This window comes from Salmo salar, chromosome ssa15, assembly GCF_905237065.1.
Source record: "Salmo salar chromosome ssa15, Ssal_v3.1, whole genome shotgun sequence".
Taxonomy (NCBI): Eukaryota; Metazoa; Chordata; class Actinopteri; order Salmoniformes; family Salmonidae; genus Salmo; species Salmo salar.
In genome coordinates, this window is record NC_059456.1 from 96675361 (window position 1) to 96694372 (window position 19012).

General features: G+C 42.2%; 1 protein-coding gene across 4 annotated transcripts in view; it reads right to left on the minus strand.

Moving 5' to 3' along the window:
* LOC106572701 (adenylate cyclase type 6) overlaps nt 1-18673 on the minus strand; it is a 116263-nt gene extending 97590 nt beyond the window's left edge. For 2 of the 4 annotated variants that reach the window (XR_006759303.1, XM_045696369.1), the window contains exons 1-3: nt 18388-18673; nt 10986-11149; nt 7885-8830 (exon numbers count right to left, since the gene is read on the minus strand). Coding sequence is in view for 3 of the 4 variants with exons in the window: in XM_045696369.1 (XP_045552325.1) it covers nt 7885-8826 (942 nt within the window). In the remaining variant the exon portion in view is untranslated. The remainder of the gene's footprint in view (nt 1-7884; nt 8831-10985; nt 11150-18387) is intronic. The other 2 variants (XM_045696368.1, XM_045696367.1) reach the window with 2 other exon arrangements.
* Nucleotides 18674-19012: the final 339 nt, after the last annotated feature.

Below are 19012 nucleotides of genomic sequence, written 5' to 3' on the forward strand. Positions count from 1 at the left end.
CACCACTGAATCAAAGGGAATACTATCATTCACCACTGAATCAAAGAGGATACTATCATTCACCACTGAATCAAAGGGAATACTATCATTCACCACTGAATCAAAGAGAATACTATCATTCACCACTGAATCAAAGGGAATACTATCATTCACCACTGAATCAAAGGGAATACTATCATTCACCACTGAATCAAAGGGAATACTATCATTCACCACTGAATCAAAGGGAATACTATAATTCACCACTGAATCAAAGGGAATGCTATCATTCACCACTGAATCAAAGGGAATACTATCATTCACCACTGAATCAAAGAGAAAGTTATCATTCACCACTGAATCAAAGAGAATACTATCATTCACCACTGAATCAAAGGGAATACTATCATTCACCACTGAATCAAAGGGAATACTATCATTCACCACTGAATCAAAGGGAATACTATCATTCACCACTGAATCAAAGGGAATGCTATCATTCACCACTGAATCAAAGGGAATACTATCATTCACCACTGAATCAAAGAGAATACTATCATTCACCACTGACTCAAAGAGAATACTATCATTCACCACTGAATCAAAGGGAATACTATCATTCACCACTGAATCAAAGGGAATACTATCATTCACCACTGAATCAAAGGGAATGCTATCATTCACCACTGAATCAAAGGGAATGCTATCATTCACCACTGAATCAAAGGGAATACTATCATTCACCACTGAATCAAAGAGAAAGTTATCATTCACCACTGAATCAAAGAGAATACTATCATTCACCACTGAATCAAAGAGAATACTATCATTCACCACTGAATGAAAGGGAATACTATCATTCACCACTGAATCAAAGGGAATACTATCATTGACCACTGAATCATAGGGAATGCTATCATTCACCACTGAATCAAAGGGAATACTATCATTCACTACTGAATCAAAGAGAATACTATCATTCACCACTGACTCAAAGAGAATACTATCATTCACCACTGAATCAAAGGGAATACTATCATTCACCACTGAATCAAAGGGAATACTATCATTCACCACTGAATCAAAGGGAATGCTATCATTCACCACTGAATCAAAGGGAATACTATCATTCACCACTGAATCAAAGAGAATACCATCATTCACCACTGAATCAAAGGGAATACTATCATTCACCACTGAATAAAGAGAATACTATCATTCACCACTGAATCAAAGGGAATACTATCATTCACCACTGAATCAAAGGGAATACTATCATTCACCACTGAATCAAAGGGAATGCTATCATTCACCACTGAATCAAAGGGAATGCTATCATTCACCACTGAATCAAAGGGAATACTATCATTCACCACTGAATCAAAGAGAAAGTTATCATTCACCACTGAATCAAAGAGAATACTATCATTCACCACTGAATCAAAGAGAATACTATCATTCACCACTGAATGAAAGGGAATACTATCATTCACCACTGAATCAAAGGGAATACTATCATTGACCACTGAATCATAGGGAATGCTATCATTCACCACTGAATCAAAGGGAATACTATCATTCACTACTGAATCAAAGAGAATACTATCATTCACCACTGACTCAAAGAGAATACTATCATTCACCACTGAATCAAAGGGAATACTATCATTCACCACTGAATCAAAGGGAATACTATCATTCACCACTGAATCAAAGAGAATACTATCATTCACCACTGACTCAAAGAGAATACTATCATTCACCACTGAATCAAAGGGAATACTATCATTCACCACTGAATCAAAGGGAATACTATAATTCACTACTGAATCAAAGAGAATACTATCATTCACCACTGACTCAAAGAGAATACTATCATTCACCACTGAATCAAAGGGAATACTATCATTCACCACTGAATCAAAGGGAATACTATCATTCACCACTGAATCAAAGGGAATGCTATCATTCACCACTTAATCAAAGGGAATACTATCATTCACCACTGAATCAAAAGAGAATACTATCATTCACCACTGAAATAAAGAGAATACTATCATTCACCACTGAATCAAAGGGAATACTATCATTCACCACTGAATCAAAGGGAATACTATCATTCACCACTGAATCAAGGGGAATGCTATCATTCACCACTGAATCAAAGGGAATGCTATCATTCACCACTGAATCAAAGGGAATACTATCATTCACCACTGAATCAAAGGGAATACTATCATTCACCACTGAATCAAAAGAGAAATACTATCATTCACCACTGAATCAAAGAGAAAGTTATCATTCACCACTGAATCAAAAGAGAATACTATCATTCACCACTGAATCAAAGGGAATACTATCATTCACCACTGAATCAAAGGGAATACTATCATTCACCACTGAATCGAAGAGAATACCATCATTCACCACGGAATCAAAGACAATACTATCATTCACCACTGAATCAAAGAGAATATGATCATTCACCACTGAATCAAAGAGAATACTATCATTCACCACTGAATCAAAAGAGAATACTATCATTGACCACTGAATCAAAGGGAATACTATCATTCACCACTGAATCAAAAGAGAATACTATCATTGACCACTGAATCAAAGAGAATACTATCATTCACCACTGTCCCTGTGTCCCAATAGCACCCTAATTCCTATGTAGTCCACTACATCGGGAATAGCATGCCATTTGGGACCCAGACACTCTGTCCTTGCCAGTACATTCTCCCAGGCCTGTTTAACACCAACGGATGGCCTGTCAGTCCAGCCTCTAAAAACCCAGGCTTGTTAACAGTCTATCAGGAGGCCATTATCACCACACCAGGCCACCCTTCTCTGGTTGCATCCCAAATGGCACTCTATTCCCTATGTAGTGCACTACTTTACAACAGGGCCCATGGGGCTTTGGTCAAAAGTAGTGCACTAGATCGGTATTAGGGTGCCATTAGGGACGGATCCTCTGTCCTTTCTGTAATGAAGGGTGCCAACTGCCAACACCAACCAAGCAGCGAGCCTCACACAGCCAACCACTGAGCCCACAGACACCCCTCAATCCTAAATCAACCCCTAGCCTAGCCCCTACCCCCATAGGCACTTGTGGAGAGCGACAGCTGGTTTTAAAAACGTTACTCATCTAATGGACATTTCAATAACATGTCATAACAAATAATATCGGAACAAGGGTATAACGCCATAATGTAACTATGCCCTAATGTAATAATGGCATAATGTGATAATGCCATAATATTACAATGTGATAATGTCACAATGTGATAATGCCATAATGGTACAATGTGATAATGCCATAATGTTGCAGTGTGATAATGCCGTAATGTGATAATGCCATAGTGCCGTAATGTGATAATGCCATAGTGCCGTAATGTGATAATGTCATAATGTAACAGTATGATAATGCCATAATGTTACAATATAATGCCATAATGTAATAATGACAATGTAATAATGCCATAATGTATGTAATTTTATTTATTTATTTTACCTTTATTTAACTAGGCAAGTCAATCCCTATGGGACTTCCAATCACGGCCGGTTGTGATACAGCCTGGAATCGAAACCAGGGTCTGTAGTGACACCACTAGCATTGAGATGCAGTGCCTTAGACCGCTGCGCAATGTATGTAATAATGCCATAATGTAATAATGCCATAATGTGATAATACCATAATGTAATAATGCCATAATGTAATAATACCATAATGTAATAATGCCATAATGTAATAATGCCATAATGTAATAATGCCATGTTATAATGCCATAGAGTGATAATGACATAAAGTGATAATGTCATAACGTAATAATGTATGTAACAATGTATGTAATGATGCCATAATGTAATAATTGCATAATGTGATAATGCCACAATGTAATAATGACATAATGTAATAATGTGATAATACCATAATGTAATAATGTAATAATGTATGTAACAATGTATGTAATGATGCCATAATGTAATAATGCCATAATGTAATAATGACATACTGTAATAATGCCATACTGTAATACTGCCATAAATGTAATACTGCCATAATGCAATACTGCCATAATGCAATACTGCCATACTGTATGTAATAATGTACGTAATAATGCCATAATTTAATACTGCCATAATGTAATACTGCCATACTGTATGTAATAATGTACGTAATAATGCCATAATGTAATAATGCCATAATGTAATACTGCCATAATGTAATAATGTACGTAATACTGCCATAATGTAATACTGCCATACTGTATGTAATAATGTACGTAATACTGCCATAATGTAATACTGCCATAATGTAATACTGCCATAATGTAATAATGCCATACTGTATGTAATAATGTACGTAATACTGCCATAATGTAATACTGCCATAATGTAATACTGCCATAATGTAATAATGCCATACTGTATGTAATAATGTACGTAATAATGCCATAATGTAATACTGCCATAATGTAATACTGCCATAATGTAATACTGCCATAATGTAATAATGCCATACTGTATGTAATAATGTACGTAATAATGCCATAATGTAATACTGCCATAATGTAATAATGCCATAATGTAATACTGCCATAATGTAATAATGCCATACTGTATGTAATAATGTACGTAATAATGCCATAATGTAATCGATATGTTTTGACAGACTGTGTACATCAGAGGCTACTGCTAGTGGCTACTTGTCAGTAACACTTTATTGGAGGGTCTGCTTGTAGACCGTTAAGGAACTAAATGTAAACCATTTAATGAAAAATGGTCATGTATTTATCAACATTGGTAAGTAAAGTATAACAAACAATGTAACAATGTTTATAGGCAGTTCATACGCAATAATTATTTACAACAACAAAATAATTCATAAATCTAAACCCACATGTTTTCCTTTTCTTTAGCGTCATCTATTTTCAAGCGATGGATATTCAGTTCTGTTCCTTTGTCAAGTCCATTGGCCTACCAGAACCCCACATCCCATCCCCAAAATATTCCCCCACCTCTTACACAAAACCACAATGGCATCCTTGTCTCAGTGAATTGAGGCTTGAATATAAATGATACTGGATTATATTATCATGATATTTCTGCATAATACTGCTAAAGAGGCTCATTCAACCCAGATGACCTTGTACAAACCCCAACAGAGCTGACGATCGTCGCCCTAAAGATGAAAACACACACACACTCACACACACACACAGCCTCATTAAAAATCTCATTTTAAGGCGGCCAACAATTTACGGTACTATCTACTTTTAGCAAGACACCTTTGACACCACACCATGGGAGAACAGTGGAGGGTAGGTGTGTGTGTGTGTGTGTGTGTGTGTGTGTGTGTGTGTGTGTGTGTGTGTGTGTGTGTGTGTGTGTGTGTGTGTGTGTGTGATTGAGTCTGTACAGCGTTTGCCCTATATTATATTGATGCTGAGGAGGAAAATTAGGTTGTTTCAGGCCATGGATAGTCGTGGATAGATAATGGATAGACACATATAGATAACGGATAGTCATGCATAAATAATGGAGTCATGGCTAGATAATGGATAGTCATGGATATCCATGTATAGATAATGGACAGATAATGGTCAGTAATGCATAGATAATGTGCAGCCGTGTATAGATAATGGATAGTCATGTATATATAAGGGATAGCAGTGTACAGATAATGATAGCAGTGTATAGATAATGGATAGCCATGTATAGATAATAGATAGTCCTGGGTGGATAATGGATATATATTGGATAGCTAATGGACGACCATGTATTGGTAAAGGATAGATAATGGAGTCATGCATAGCCATGTACAGATAATGGATAGATGATTGATAGATAATGGATAACCATGTATAGATAATGGACATATAACGGATAGTTGTGCATAGATAATGGATAGTCATGGTTAGATAATGGATAGTCATGCATAGATAATGGATAGTCATGTATAGATAATGGATAGACAGTGGGCAGTCATATATGGATAATGTATAGATGATGGATAGACATGTATGGATATTGGACAGATAATGCATTGTCACGTATAGACAATGGATAGTCACAGCCAGATAATGAATAGCCGTGTATATATAGTGGATATGTAACGGATAGCAATGTATAGATAATGGATAGTTGTGCACAGGTAATAGATAGTCGTAGTTAGATAATGTAGAATCATGGTTAGATAATGGATAGTCGTGCATAGATAATGGGCAACCACAGGTAGATAATGGATAGTCATGGATAGCCAATGGACGACCATGTACTAATAATGGATAGATAATGGATAGTCATGTATAGTTAATAAATAGATAATGGATACCGTAATTTCCGGACTATAAGCCGCAACTTTTTTCCCACGCTTTGAACCTCGCGGCTTAAACAATGACGCGGCTAATATATGGATTTTTCCCGCTTTCAAAAAAAAAAACATTTCTGTGACGTGCTTAGGTTTTTGGCGGCATGAAGCTTTCATTAGACCAATGAAATTGTCGAACGGGTTAAGGTCAAACAACTTTTTTGTTTACTGTTTAGATTAAATCGAGCGCTCTCAAACTTCCCATCATTCTGATTACGGTAGTCATTTTGTCACCCTCATCATGGCAAAGACACGGAGAAATGCATATGATGCAGCTTTCAAGTTGAAGGCGATTGATCTGGCTGTTGGAAAAGGAAATAGAGCTGCTGCACGGGAGCTTGGTCTTAATGAGTCGATGATAAGACGTTGGAAACAGCAGCGTGAGGAATTGACTCAGTGCAAAAAGACAACTAAAGCTTACTGCTAATATTTAATTTTTTGTTACAAGCCGTGTTTCGTTAAAGCCTATTTATTTTTGTTACAAGCCGTGTTTCGTTAAAGCCTATTTATTTTTGTTACAAGCCGTGTTTCGTTAAAGCATGTGTAAAGTTCATTTGTTTCAATGTACCGGTAGGCACCTGCGGCTTATAGACATGTGCGGCTTATTTATGTTCAAAATAATATATTTTTTTTAATTCAGTGGGTGCGGCTTACATTCAGGTGCGCTCAAAGTCCGGAAATTACGGTAGTCATGACTAGATAATGAATAGATAATGAATATGCATGTGTGGATAATGGACAGATAATGGATTTTCATGTATAGACAAAAGATAGATAATGGATAGTCCCAGCTAGACAATGAATAGCCGTGCATAGGTAATGGCTATGCATGTATAGACAATGGACATAATGGAAGGTTAGGTATAGATAATGGATATACAATGGATAGCCATGGCTAGATAATGGATAGTCATGGCTAGATAATGGATAGTCATGGCTAGATAATGGATAGTGGTAGTGGGGCCTGATTGTAAAAGGATAATAGGAAGCCCTGGCTGAGAAGGAAAAGGTGGATAGTGGAAATGGAAGGGGGGCAATTTTGTCACTTTCTTCTCATGCCAAAAGTGTTTTCCTGAAATGTTCATTGAAGGTTAGCTACACTCTATTTAACAAGAATTTGGATGGCGAAGAGCGCATGCTAAAGGACGAATGCGTATTGTAAGTGAAAGAAGATCGATTTTTACACAATTACTAAAGTGTGAGAGACATGAGCTGGTCTACAAGAAACTATTCTCAATAACCCTGATTTCCAACCAATTCACAGACAAAGACGATTAATCAAAATGATACGGACATTGCTCAACTAAACGTCCTTAAACTGCACTGAATATAGTGTAAAGCCATGTAACGTCAACACTTTACTGCAAGTGCGCAAATGGCTAGTGAATTTCCATGAGAGACAATAAAAAGACTGTCTATCAAGATGGCCACCAGCAGATTAGACAAATTACATTGTATTGAAAAGTATCATCCTACCCGTTTCCAACAACGTTGTATGGTACCATATCATGTTGACAGTAGAGTCCTACCTGTTTCCATAGGAAGATATCGTCCTGGTTGAGTTGCCATGCGGTGATGAGGTGTATGGTAGACAGTACCCCTCCACTCAGCACTGCAGCTCTCATCCTCACCGGCAGCAGTGTATAGATAATGTACACAAAGAACACGGACCACCAGATTCCCTCAGAGGCGCTCCGGGGGGCAACCATCACCACCCCGAACACCTGGACCACCAGCAGCACCCCGATCACCAGGTAGCTGACGATCCACATGTAGTCCTGGTGGAAGCTGTTCCTGTTGCACACCACCATCATGGACAGGAAGAGGGCCATGGCCACGGAGAGCACCGAGGCGTAGGCTACGTCAGGTGGAGCGTGGACACAGTGGAAGGCTAGCATGACGCCACAGACTATGACAAGGACACCCATCAGCATAGTCAGAGAGCTCTGGTTGAGCCTGAAGAAGTAGCGCTGGTACAGACGTTCCAGTTTGGCTGAGGTGAACTTCTTGGACTGGAACACCCGTACCACACACATCCAGCACTCAGCGGCTGTCAAGGCTTTACATGTTCCTCCATCCTCCCCTGTTCCTTCCCCCAAATCCTCCCCCCCTGGACCTCTCCTCCCTCTCAGGTCTCCGTCGTCGAACCCCAGATCCACAGCCTTTAACCCCAGGTCTCCCGCCGCCCCGGTCCGTTTCCCATAGTGGTCCTCCTGCCAGACGCAGCGCATTCCAAAGTTACCTCCTCCGCTGGGCCCCGCGCCCCCTCCACCACAGTGGTAGTGCTGGGGGGTGTGGGGTGGTGGATCTAGGTCCTCAGCTTCCCGCAGGCAGCTCATGTAGCGGGGGTTGCAGAGAGACGACCCTGAGCCACAGTCCTTCCGCTTGATGGACTTGCTGCCATTGCGCTCCCCCCACGCGGTCTTTCGCTCGTCCACTCTGGCTACGAAGAAGCCTCTGACCCACGACATCCTACTGGGACAACAGAGACAGATTAGGGTTAGCAGGTCAACAATATGCAGACAAGGACAGACAGGGCAGTCATCAATACACCGTTAGGGACAGACAGGGTGGTCATCAATACACCGTTAGGGACAGACAGGGTGGTCATCAATACACCGTCAGGGACAGACAGGGTGGTCATCAATACACCGTCAGGGACAGACAGGGTGGTCATCAATACACCGTCAGGGACAGACAGGGTGGTCATCAATACACCGTTAGGGACAGACAGGTTAGTCGTCAATACACCATCAGGGACAGACAGGGTGGTCATCAATACACCGTCAGGGACAGACAGGGTGGAATCAATACACTGTCAGGGACAGACAGGGTGGTCATCAATACACCGTCAGGGACAGACAGGGCGGTCATCAATACACCGTTAGGGACAGACAGGGTGGTCATCAATACACCGTTAGGGACAGACAGGGTGGTCATCAATACACCGTTAGGGACAGACAGGGTGGAATCAATACACCGTCAGGGACAGACAGGGTGGAATCAATACACCGTTAGGGACAGACAGGGTGGTCATCAATACACAGTCAGGGACAGACAGGGCGGTCATCAATACACCGTTAGGGACAGACATGGTGGTCATCAATACACCGTTAGGGACAGACAGGGTGGAATCAATACACCGTCAGGGACAGACAGGGTGTAATCAATACACCGTCAGGGACCGACAGGGTAGTCATCAATACACCGTTAGGGACAGACAGGGTGGAATCAATACACCGTCAGGGACAGACAGGGTGGTCATCAATACACCGTTAGGGACAGACAGGGTAGTCATCAATACACCATCAGGGACAGACAGGGTGGAATCAATACACCGTTAGGGACAGACAGGGTGGTCATCAATACACCGTTAGGGACAGACAGGGTAGTCATCAATACACCGTCAGGGACAGACAGGGTGGTCATCAATACACCGTCAGGGACAGACAGGGTGGTCATCAATACACCGTTAGGGACAGACAGGGTGGAATCAATACACCGTTAGGGACAGACAGGGTGGTCATCAATACACCGTTAGGGACAGACAGGGTGGTCATCAATACACCGTCAGAGACAGACAGGGTGGAATCAATACACCGTCAGGGACAGACAGGGTAGTCATCAATACACCGTCAGGGACAGACAGGGTGGTCATCAATACACCGTTAGGGACAGACAGGGTGGTCATCAATACACCGTTAGGGACAGACAGGGTGGTCATCAATACACCGTTAGGGACAGACAGGGTGGTCATCAATACACCGTTATGGACAGACAGGGTGGTCATCAATACACCGTTAGGGACAGACAGGGTGGAATCAATACACCGTCAGGGACAGACAGGGTGTAATCAATACACCGTCAGGGACCGACAGGGTAGTCATCAATACACCGTTAGGGACAGACAGGGTGGAATCAATACACCGTCAGGGACAGACAGGGTGGTCATCAATACACCGTTAGGGACAGACAGGGTAGTCATCAATACACCATCAGGGACAGACAGGGTGGAATCAATACACCGTTAGGGACAGACAGGGTGGTCATCAATACACCGTTAGGGACAGACAGGGTAGTCATCAATACACCGTCAGGGACAGACAGGGTGGAATCAATACACCGTCAGGGACAGACAGGGTAGTCATCAATACACCGTCAGGGACAGACAGGGTGGTCATCAATACACCGTTAGGGACAGACAGGGTGGTCATCAATACACCGTTAGGGACAGACAGGGTGGTCATCAATACACCGTTAGGGACAGACAGGGTGGTCATCAATACACCGTTATGGACAGACAGGGTGGTCATCAATACACCGTTAGGGACAGACAGGGTGGACATCTATACACTGTTAGGGACAGACAGGGTAGTCATCAATACACCGTTAGGGACAGACAGGGTGGTCATCAATACACCGTTATGGACAGACAGGGTGGTCATCAATACACCGTTAGGGACAGACAGGGGGGACATCAATACACCGTTAGGGACAGACTTGACATCTGAGCTTGGTTTCAATGCTATTGCAATGCAAGACAGGTCTCTTCTTTCTGTTGATCATTCAGTTCATTCTTAGCATCTTCATTCACATGTACTGTAGGCCTATAGGTATAGAGTCCACTGACCTGTGTGAGCTCTGTGGTGTGTACCAACGCTGCGCTCTTCAGCCAGGCCACTCATTTGTACACACAACGGGATCAAACTGGCCAGGGGTAGGTGTGTCTACCTTCCTGTAAAGCTGGTGTGTCTGTCTGCCTTGGAGCTTGGAGCTGCACCTTTGCCAAACAAACTAACAAACAAACAAATACAGTGTCATTACATCACTTCCTGCCTCTGAAGGCCACCTGACCTGGACCTCTGAACACTAAGGTATAGCTTATTCCTTGTGTAATTACAAGAAATAACCCTAAACTTCAGGTAAAAGAGCAACTTAATGCAGTGTTACACAGAAAGATTTTCAGTTGTATTTCAGTTGGTTTTTAGTAAATGGGAGGAGCGTGCAGCCAGCCAATAGCAAACTCTAACTCAAAGTGTAGCAGTGTACTTGCGCGAATCAATAAAAGAGTCAAAGTTCATTTATAGTCATTCATCCTCTCCGTCACCACCTGATCCCATTCCACCCCCACCCAGAGAGAGGGCCTTCAGATGCTAAATGTTTTTGTTTGCAGATACTGAAGTGTGACTGCTAATCATCATGACATTCAGTGCACTGTACATCAACCATGTAGATAGATGGCCCTAAGCCTGTCACAGAAATATGGTCCCTTCCACTGTACATCAACCATGTAGATAGATGGCCCTAAGCCTGTCACAGAAATATGGTCCCTTCCACTGTACATCAACCATGTAGATAGATGGCCCTAAGCCTGTCACAGAAATATGGTCCCTTCCACTGTACATCAACCATGTAGATAGATGGCCCTAAGCCTGTCACAGAAATATGGGCCCTTCCACTGTACATCAACCATGTAGATAGATGGCCCTAAGCCTGTCACAGAAATATGGTCCCTTCCACTGTACATCAACCATGTAGATAGATGGCCCTAAGCCTGTCACAGAAATATGGTCCCTTCCACTGTACATCAACCATGTAGATAGATGGCCCTAAGCCTGTCACAGAAATATGGGCCCTTCCACTGTACATCAACCATGTAGATAGATGGCCCTAAGCCTGTCACAGAAATATGGGCCCTTCCATTCCAAATACACTTCTTATAGTGCTGTTTGGATTTGCATAACATTTGTGGAAACTAGCTTTCCATCCATCCATATCCTTTCAGTGTAGTTAGATGATATCAATCTCCCCGTAACATCAGGGCAGGGTTGAGTTTGCCCTATTAGAGAACAAAGGCCCTATGAGTGGGCATTTAGCAGTCATCACAGATGACACACACACACACACACACACACACACGCACGCGCACACGCACACACACACACACACACGAAGAGCCCTCCACTCCAGATTAAATTGTGCATGTTTCCTGTCCCCCATTAGCCCTGATGACTCACTCTCCGTGTCCCATATGGGACCCTATTCCCTATAAATTGCACTCCTTTAGATTGTGGCCCATAGGGCTCTGATCAAAAGTACTGCACTATTGTAGGGAATTGGCTGCCATTTGGGACACACAAGGCACAGTCAAGCTGACTTATGGCTGCATTCAGCACATGTCAAGGACATTGGAATATAACAGGAATGGGTAGCGCCCCACGACCCTCCTTCTGAAGCCCCTCGGATCAATTTAACATATTTAGCGCTTATTTTTTTACTTTTTAACTTACTGTTGCAAGTTAGAATAGTAAAATACAGTAAAATAAGTTGCAATTCCAAAATTGGGTTGTGCATCAACAGTTTCTCTTGTTATGTCAATCACTACCCAGATTTCCATCCAACCTTTTGAGGTGAATAAAGTACATGTCGGCAAAAAAAATCCAAAAAAAAATCGGTAAACTTTCCAAATGGCGACAAAACAAAATACGCTAGACAAGATGGGATCTTTTTGTGTCTGTAAAATGAATTATACGAGAAATGTCGGTGGAAACACTTTTATGCCCAAATATTGATATAATAACCATCATATTGATGTAAACTTGGAGTCACGTAATGACATGTTGTGTGGTCCTCGCACTACGACTCTTCGGGAAAGCATGCAGTTTACTATGCTACAGATTAAATCAATTATGTTGAACTTCATAGGGTGGTGAAAGTGCAAGGTGATGCGCTCCTTTCCAATAAATATCCAAGGTCTGATTCTGGTGACATCATCATCATTGATCCACCCTGTGAAGTTCAACATAATTAATTTAATCTGTAGCATAATAAACTGCATGCTTTCCTGAAGAGTTGTAGTGGGAGGACCACACAACGTTGATCATATTACTCCAGTGCTAGCCTCCCTACACTGGCTTCCTGTTAAGGCAAGGGCTGATTTCAAGGTTTTACTGCTAACCTACAAAGCATTACATGGGCTTGCTCCTACCTATCTTTCCGATTTGGTCCTGCCGGACATACCTACATGTACGCTACGGTCACAAGACGCAGGCCTCCTAATTGTCCCTAGAATTTCTAAGCAAACAGCTGGAGGCAGGGCTTTCTCCTATAGAGCTCTATTTTTATAAAATGGTCTGCCTACCCAAGTGAGAGACGCAGACTCGGTCTCAACCTTTAAGTCTTTATGGAAGACTCATCTCTTCAGTAGGTCCTATGATTGAGTGTAGTCTGGCCCAGGAGTGTGAAGGTGAACGGAAAGGCACTGGAGCAACGAACCGCCCTTGCTGTCTCTGCCTGGCCGGTTCCGCTCTCTCCACTGGGATTCTCTGCCTCTAACCCTATTACTTACTGGTGCTCTTCCATGCCGTTCCTAGGAGGGGTGCGTCACTTGAGTGGGTTGAGTCACTGACGTGGTCTCCTGTCTGGGTTGGCGCCCCCCCCCCTTGGGTTGTGCCGTGGCGGAGATCTTTATGGGCTATACTCGGCCTTGTCTCAGGATGGTAAGTTGGTGGTTGAAGATATCCCTCCAGTGGTGTGGGGGCTGTGCTTTGGCAAAGTGGGTGGGGTTATATCCTGCCTGTTTGGCCCTGTCCGGGGGTATCATCGGATGGGGCCACAGTGTCTCCTGACCCCTCCTGTCTCAGCCTCCAGTATTTATGCTGCAGTAGTTTATGTGTTGGGGGGCTAGGGTTAGTCTGTTATATCTGGAGTATTTCTCCAGTGTCCTGTGTGAATTTAAGTATACTCTCTCTAATTCTCTCTTTCTCTCTTTTTTTCTTTCTCTCTCTCGGGGGACCTGAGCCCTAGGACCATGCCTCAGGACTACCTGGCCTGATGACTCCTTGCTGTCCTCAGTCCACCTGGCCGTGCTGCTGCTCTAGTTTCAACTGTTCTGCCTGCGGCTATGGAACCCTGACCTGTTCACCGGACGTGCTACCTGTCCCAGACCTGCTGTTTTCAACTCTCTAGAGACAGCAGGAGCGGTAGAGATACTCTCAATGATCAGCTATGAAAAGCCAACTGACATTTACTCCTGAGGTGCTGACCTGTTGCACTCTCGACAACCACTGTGATTATTATTATTTGACCCTGCTGGTCATTTATGAACGTTTGAACATCTTGGCCATGTTCTGTTATAATCTCCACCCGGCACAGCCAGAAGAGGACTGGCCACCCCTCATAGCCTGGTTCCTCTCTAGGTTTCTTCCTAGGTTCTGGCCTTTCTAGGGAGTTTTTCCTAGCCACCGTGCTTCTACACCTGCATTGCTTGCTGTTTGGGGTTTTAGGTTGGGTTTCTGTACAGCAATTTGAGATATCAGCTGATCTAAGAAGGGCTATATAAATAAATTTGATTTGATTTGATGCTTGGGTATCATTTCACAAATAACAAGAATCTCACTCTTCTGTCAATAATAATCTGATCATGTAGGCTATACGTGTGCTCTATCATGCTGTATTTATCTGTGTGCTGTTGGCTAGAGAGCATGTGGCAATACCGGACTGGGTGCACTCGCTATATAACACGAGAAAACCACCAGTAGAGTTGAAAAAGCCATGGAAACCCATTTAACTTGGACTTTTTTTATTCAGTACATGGGAATTAGAACTCCAATTTTTTTATTTTTTTTATGTTCACTACATCATCACACACAGTCTTTTAGCAGCAACAAGTCAATTTGATGGAAACATCTCTGGTGAGAAAATGTACATATTGTTTTCATGCGGATTTTAGAATATTCACATGAACATCGGTCGCCAATTGGATGGAAACCTAGCTACTAACAGTGACTCTATTATCCCATGAAGCACTACCATTTTTTAGATTGGTAAGTCAGTCTAGCGGCCAGCTATCTAAACTTAGTAATCATAATCGAATTACTGGCCGGGGGGCCCCAATTGATTTTGTTAGTCAGTCTCAGGCAGATATCATATTAAAAACTGCAAACATTTCTCTCCACCCCATGGCATAATGTGTAGAATAGCATGAAATTGGCTGTAAAACAGCAACAGTCAGGGAGATGAACATGAGGGTACGTAGAATAACAACAGTCAGGGAGGTGAACATGAGGGTACGTAGAATAACAACAGTCAGGGAGGTGAACATGAGGGTACGTAGAATAACAACAGTCAGGGAGGTGAACATGAGGGTACGTAGAATAACAACAGTCAGGGAGGTGAACATGAGGGTACGTAGAATAACAACAGTCAGGGAGGTGAACATGAGGGTACGTAGAATAACAACAGTCAGGGAGGTGAACATGAGGGTACGTAGAATAACAACAGTCAGGGAGGTGAACATGAGGGTACGTAGAATAACAACAGTCAGGGAGGTGAACATGAGGGTACGTAGAATAACAACAGTCAGGGAGGTGAACATGAGGGTACGTAGAATAACAACAGTCAGGGAGATGAACATGAGGGTACGTAGAATAACAACAGTCAGGGAGGTGGTCATGAGGGTACGTAGAATAACAACAGTCAGGGAGGTGATCATGAGGGTACGTAGAATAACAACAGTCAGGGAGATGAACATGAGGGTACGTAGAACAACAACAGTCAGGGAGGATCTGTAGAACAACAACAGTCAGGGAGGATCTGTAGAACAACAACAGTCAGGGAGGATCTGTAGAACAACAACAGTCAGGGAGGATCTGTAGAACAACAACAGTCAGGGAGGATCTGTAGAACAACAACAGTCAGGGAGGATCTGTAGAACAACAACAGTCAGGGAGGAAAAAGACTACAGCGATGCAGTGTTTCTCAATGTGGGTGTGTGCGTTTATGCCGTGTGTGCGCGTGCATGTGTGTTTTGGGGTGGAGGGTTGTTGAGGAAGGCAGAAGATTTACGTCTCACAAAATAGACAATTAAGTACTTATTATATTCTACAGTACATGCGCCTGGTGGCATGCCTGTGTTCCTTATTAAGAGCAGTAGCTAGCTATTGATAGAAGTTGCTTCACAAAAGAAACCTTTGAAACTAACCGAGGAGCTGGCAAACAGAGAGTCCTGCTCTGTAGTGTTATCAATGTAGTTCAACTCTGCCATTCTGCCAATAAACAACATTACTGGATGTCAGACAGAACACCATGGTGTATTTAGTGTATTCTTTAATTAACCAAGGTGTGGTATATAGGTGTGGTATATACACATTATAAACTGGGTGGTTCGAGCTCTGAATGCTGATTGACTGACAGCCATGGTATATCAGATCGTATACTAACGTAATTACTGATCTAATTACGTTAGTAAACAGTTTATAACAGCAATAAGGCACCTCAGGGGTTTGTGATATATGGCCAATATACCACGGCTAAGGGCTGTATCCAGGCACTCTGTGTTGCGTCGTGCTTAAGAACATCCCTTAGCCGTGGTATATTGGCCATATACCACACCTCCTCGGACCTTATTGCTTAAGTATATTCAAGTATAACAAAACATGTAGGCTTTTTTAAAACTTATTTTATCATTCATACATTTCCACCTATAATAAGTGGTTTAAAAAGGTTTAAGGACACATATTCACACAGTTTAACATTGAGTTTACAATTGACAGTTTAGTCATTTAGCAGACACTCTCATCCAGAGCGACTTATAGTAGTGAGTGGATACATTTTTCATACTGGTCCCTCCTGGGAATCGAACCCAAAACCCTGGTGTTGCAAGCGCCATGCTCTAACTGAGCCACACTGGTTGATCTGAGCAAATAAAAAAACGCAACTAGCTGGATATGAAAATACTATATCTAGGTATTGTTAGGCAGATAAAGGCACCTGATCTGATCTATGCTATTGGGTTATTCAATGCCCCTGTGGGTCAGACTGGCAAGCAAGCATTGCTTTCACCTCTGGCTCTGGTGCATGCACGGCCGGTCAGAGTCAGACAGCATGAGGACACAGCAGGAGCACACAGCAGGAGCACACAGCAGCATGCGGCGGTTATGTAACAAACAGAACAGTGCATGCATGCATTTACAGGAGCATCCGCTTGAGATATCATTTAAAAAATAATACTTGTTTCCAATCTAACCACCTCGTTATAAACCGGAAAAACGGTTGTCAACGTTGTAAATTAATATATAGAGAATTAATAGGATATACCTTGAGTTTGAATGTCAATTATCTATATGCAGGCCTAATACCACATAATCAGCATGTTTGCGATAAATAGGCCAACATGCAAACACATATCTGCACATAGCCTAGGCTATTTGGTTGCAAGAAGACCGTCCGAAGAAAAGGATTGCATAATCGCACGCACTGTTTGTGTGAAGCTACCGGTATATGTTAACAATAGCCTTTCCATGGGGACATTTCGACAGTAACAATGTGCCTACTTCTCAAACGTTTCATTTATAATGGGTTGTCTATATTTCCTTGCACCGACAGTTCTTATCTAGCCCTACTCTTACCATTTGTCGTCAGAATTCAAGGCATTAGTAATAATTTAAAATCTCTCTACAAACTTCTATGAGAAATCGACTCCAGGAATTCCATGATCGCGCCGTTTGACAAGTAGTAGGGCTACTTGCATACTTTCATTGCACTAATTTCCCACTGCAAAAATAGCCTACAGTAGCCCATCGGCAAAGTCATCCTATAGTAATGCACCTTCAAGCTTTTTTTTTTAAATCAGAGAACAGGATACATACATGTCCTAACCCGGTTTCTTCTAGGTAAGTCCCTTATTGTAAATGCATAGCCTATATGTACCAGAAGGTCTCCTTCTTTGGTAGGCATCAACACATTTATGAAGCCTACACATAGCCTATAGGCTTGTTACTACTAGCAACATCGTCGATAGTGACATGTAAAACAGCGCAAATACCTGCATAACATGCCACCTTGAAACTACAGGCTACTGCTGAAGAGGCCAAGTTAACATTGTAACCTCGGCTGTTCTGTTTCATTTTTGTGGCACTACTGTGTTCTAATATTACAGTGATAATAGTCGACTAGTTAAGTTAATGTAGCGTTGTTGTAGACTGGAAAACAGTTATCCAGAAGGCTAGTAGCCCGGGAGAGATTGTACTTACCACATTGATTAACTCCCATATACGAACAGCGCGCAATATAGTAGACTTTCTCCCTCTGTTTTGGTACGTTGCTGTCTTTTCGTTCAGATGAAAACGTGTATCTATCGACGTCTAGGCTACAATCGACGGGATTGGCTACAAATGTACATACAGTGGGCGCGTTCGAGCTGATCACTTTTGTCAAGTCAAGTAAGTGACCGCCTTTCAAAGTGTGTTGCATTATGTTAAAAATTGTCTGACTTGCGCCTACATGTCTACTGCATGAACATTCCAGAAATCCTGTGATCAAAGGTCATTACGTTTCGACGGCTTCGACTGCAAGTATCTGCAGTTGCACTTCCCCAGCTTCATCCTGCAGATGTCGCCTGCATTGTGGGAGGCTCTATTGTCAACCAATCATTAGGGTATTTTTGTTTGACCCGCCCGTATGTCACCAAAGATATGACTGAAACAGGAATCAACTATACAGTGGATAGCCTATATACAAATACATGTCATATTTCAGTCTCTGAGTAATTGATTGTATAATGAACTCACATGTGATTTCAGTTTGTGAGTGTGATATGGGAGTTGGAGACATGTTTATTTTGACATTATAAACAAAGCTTTTATAAACAATGGAAAC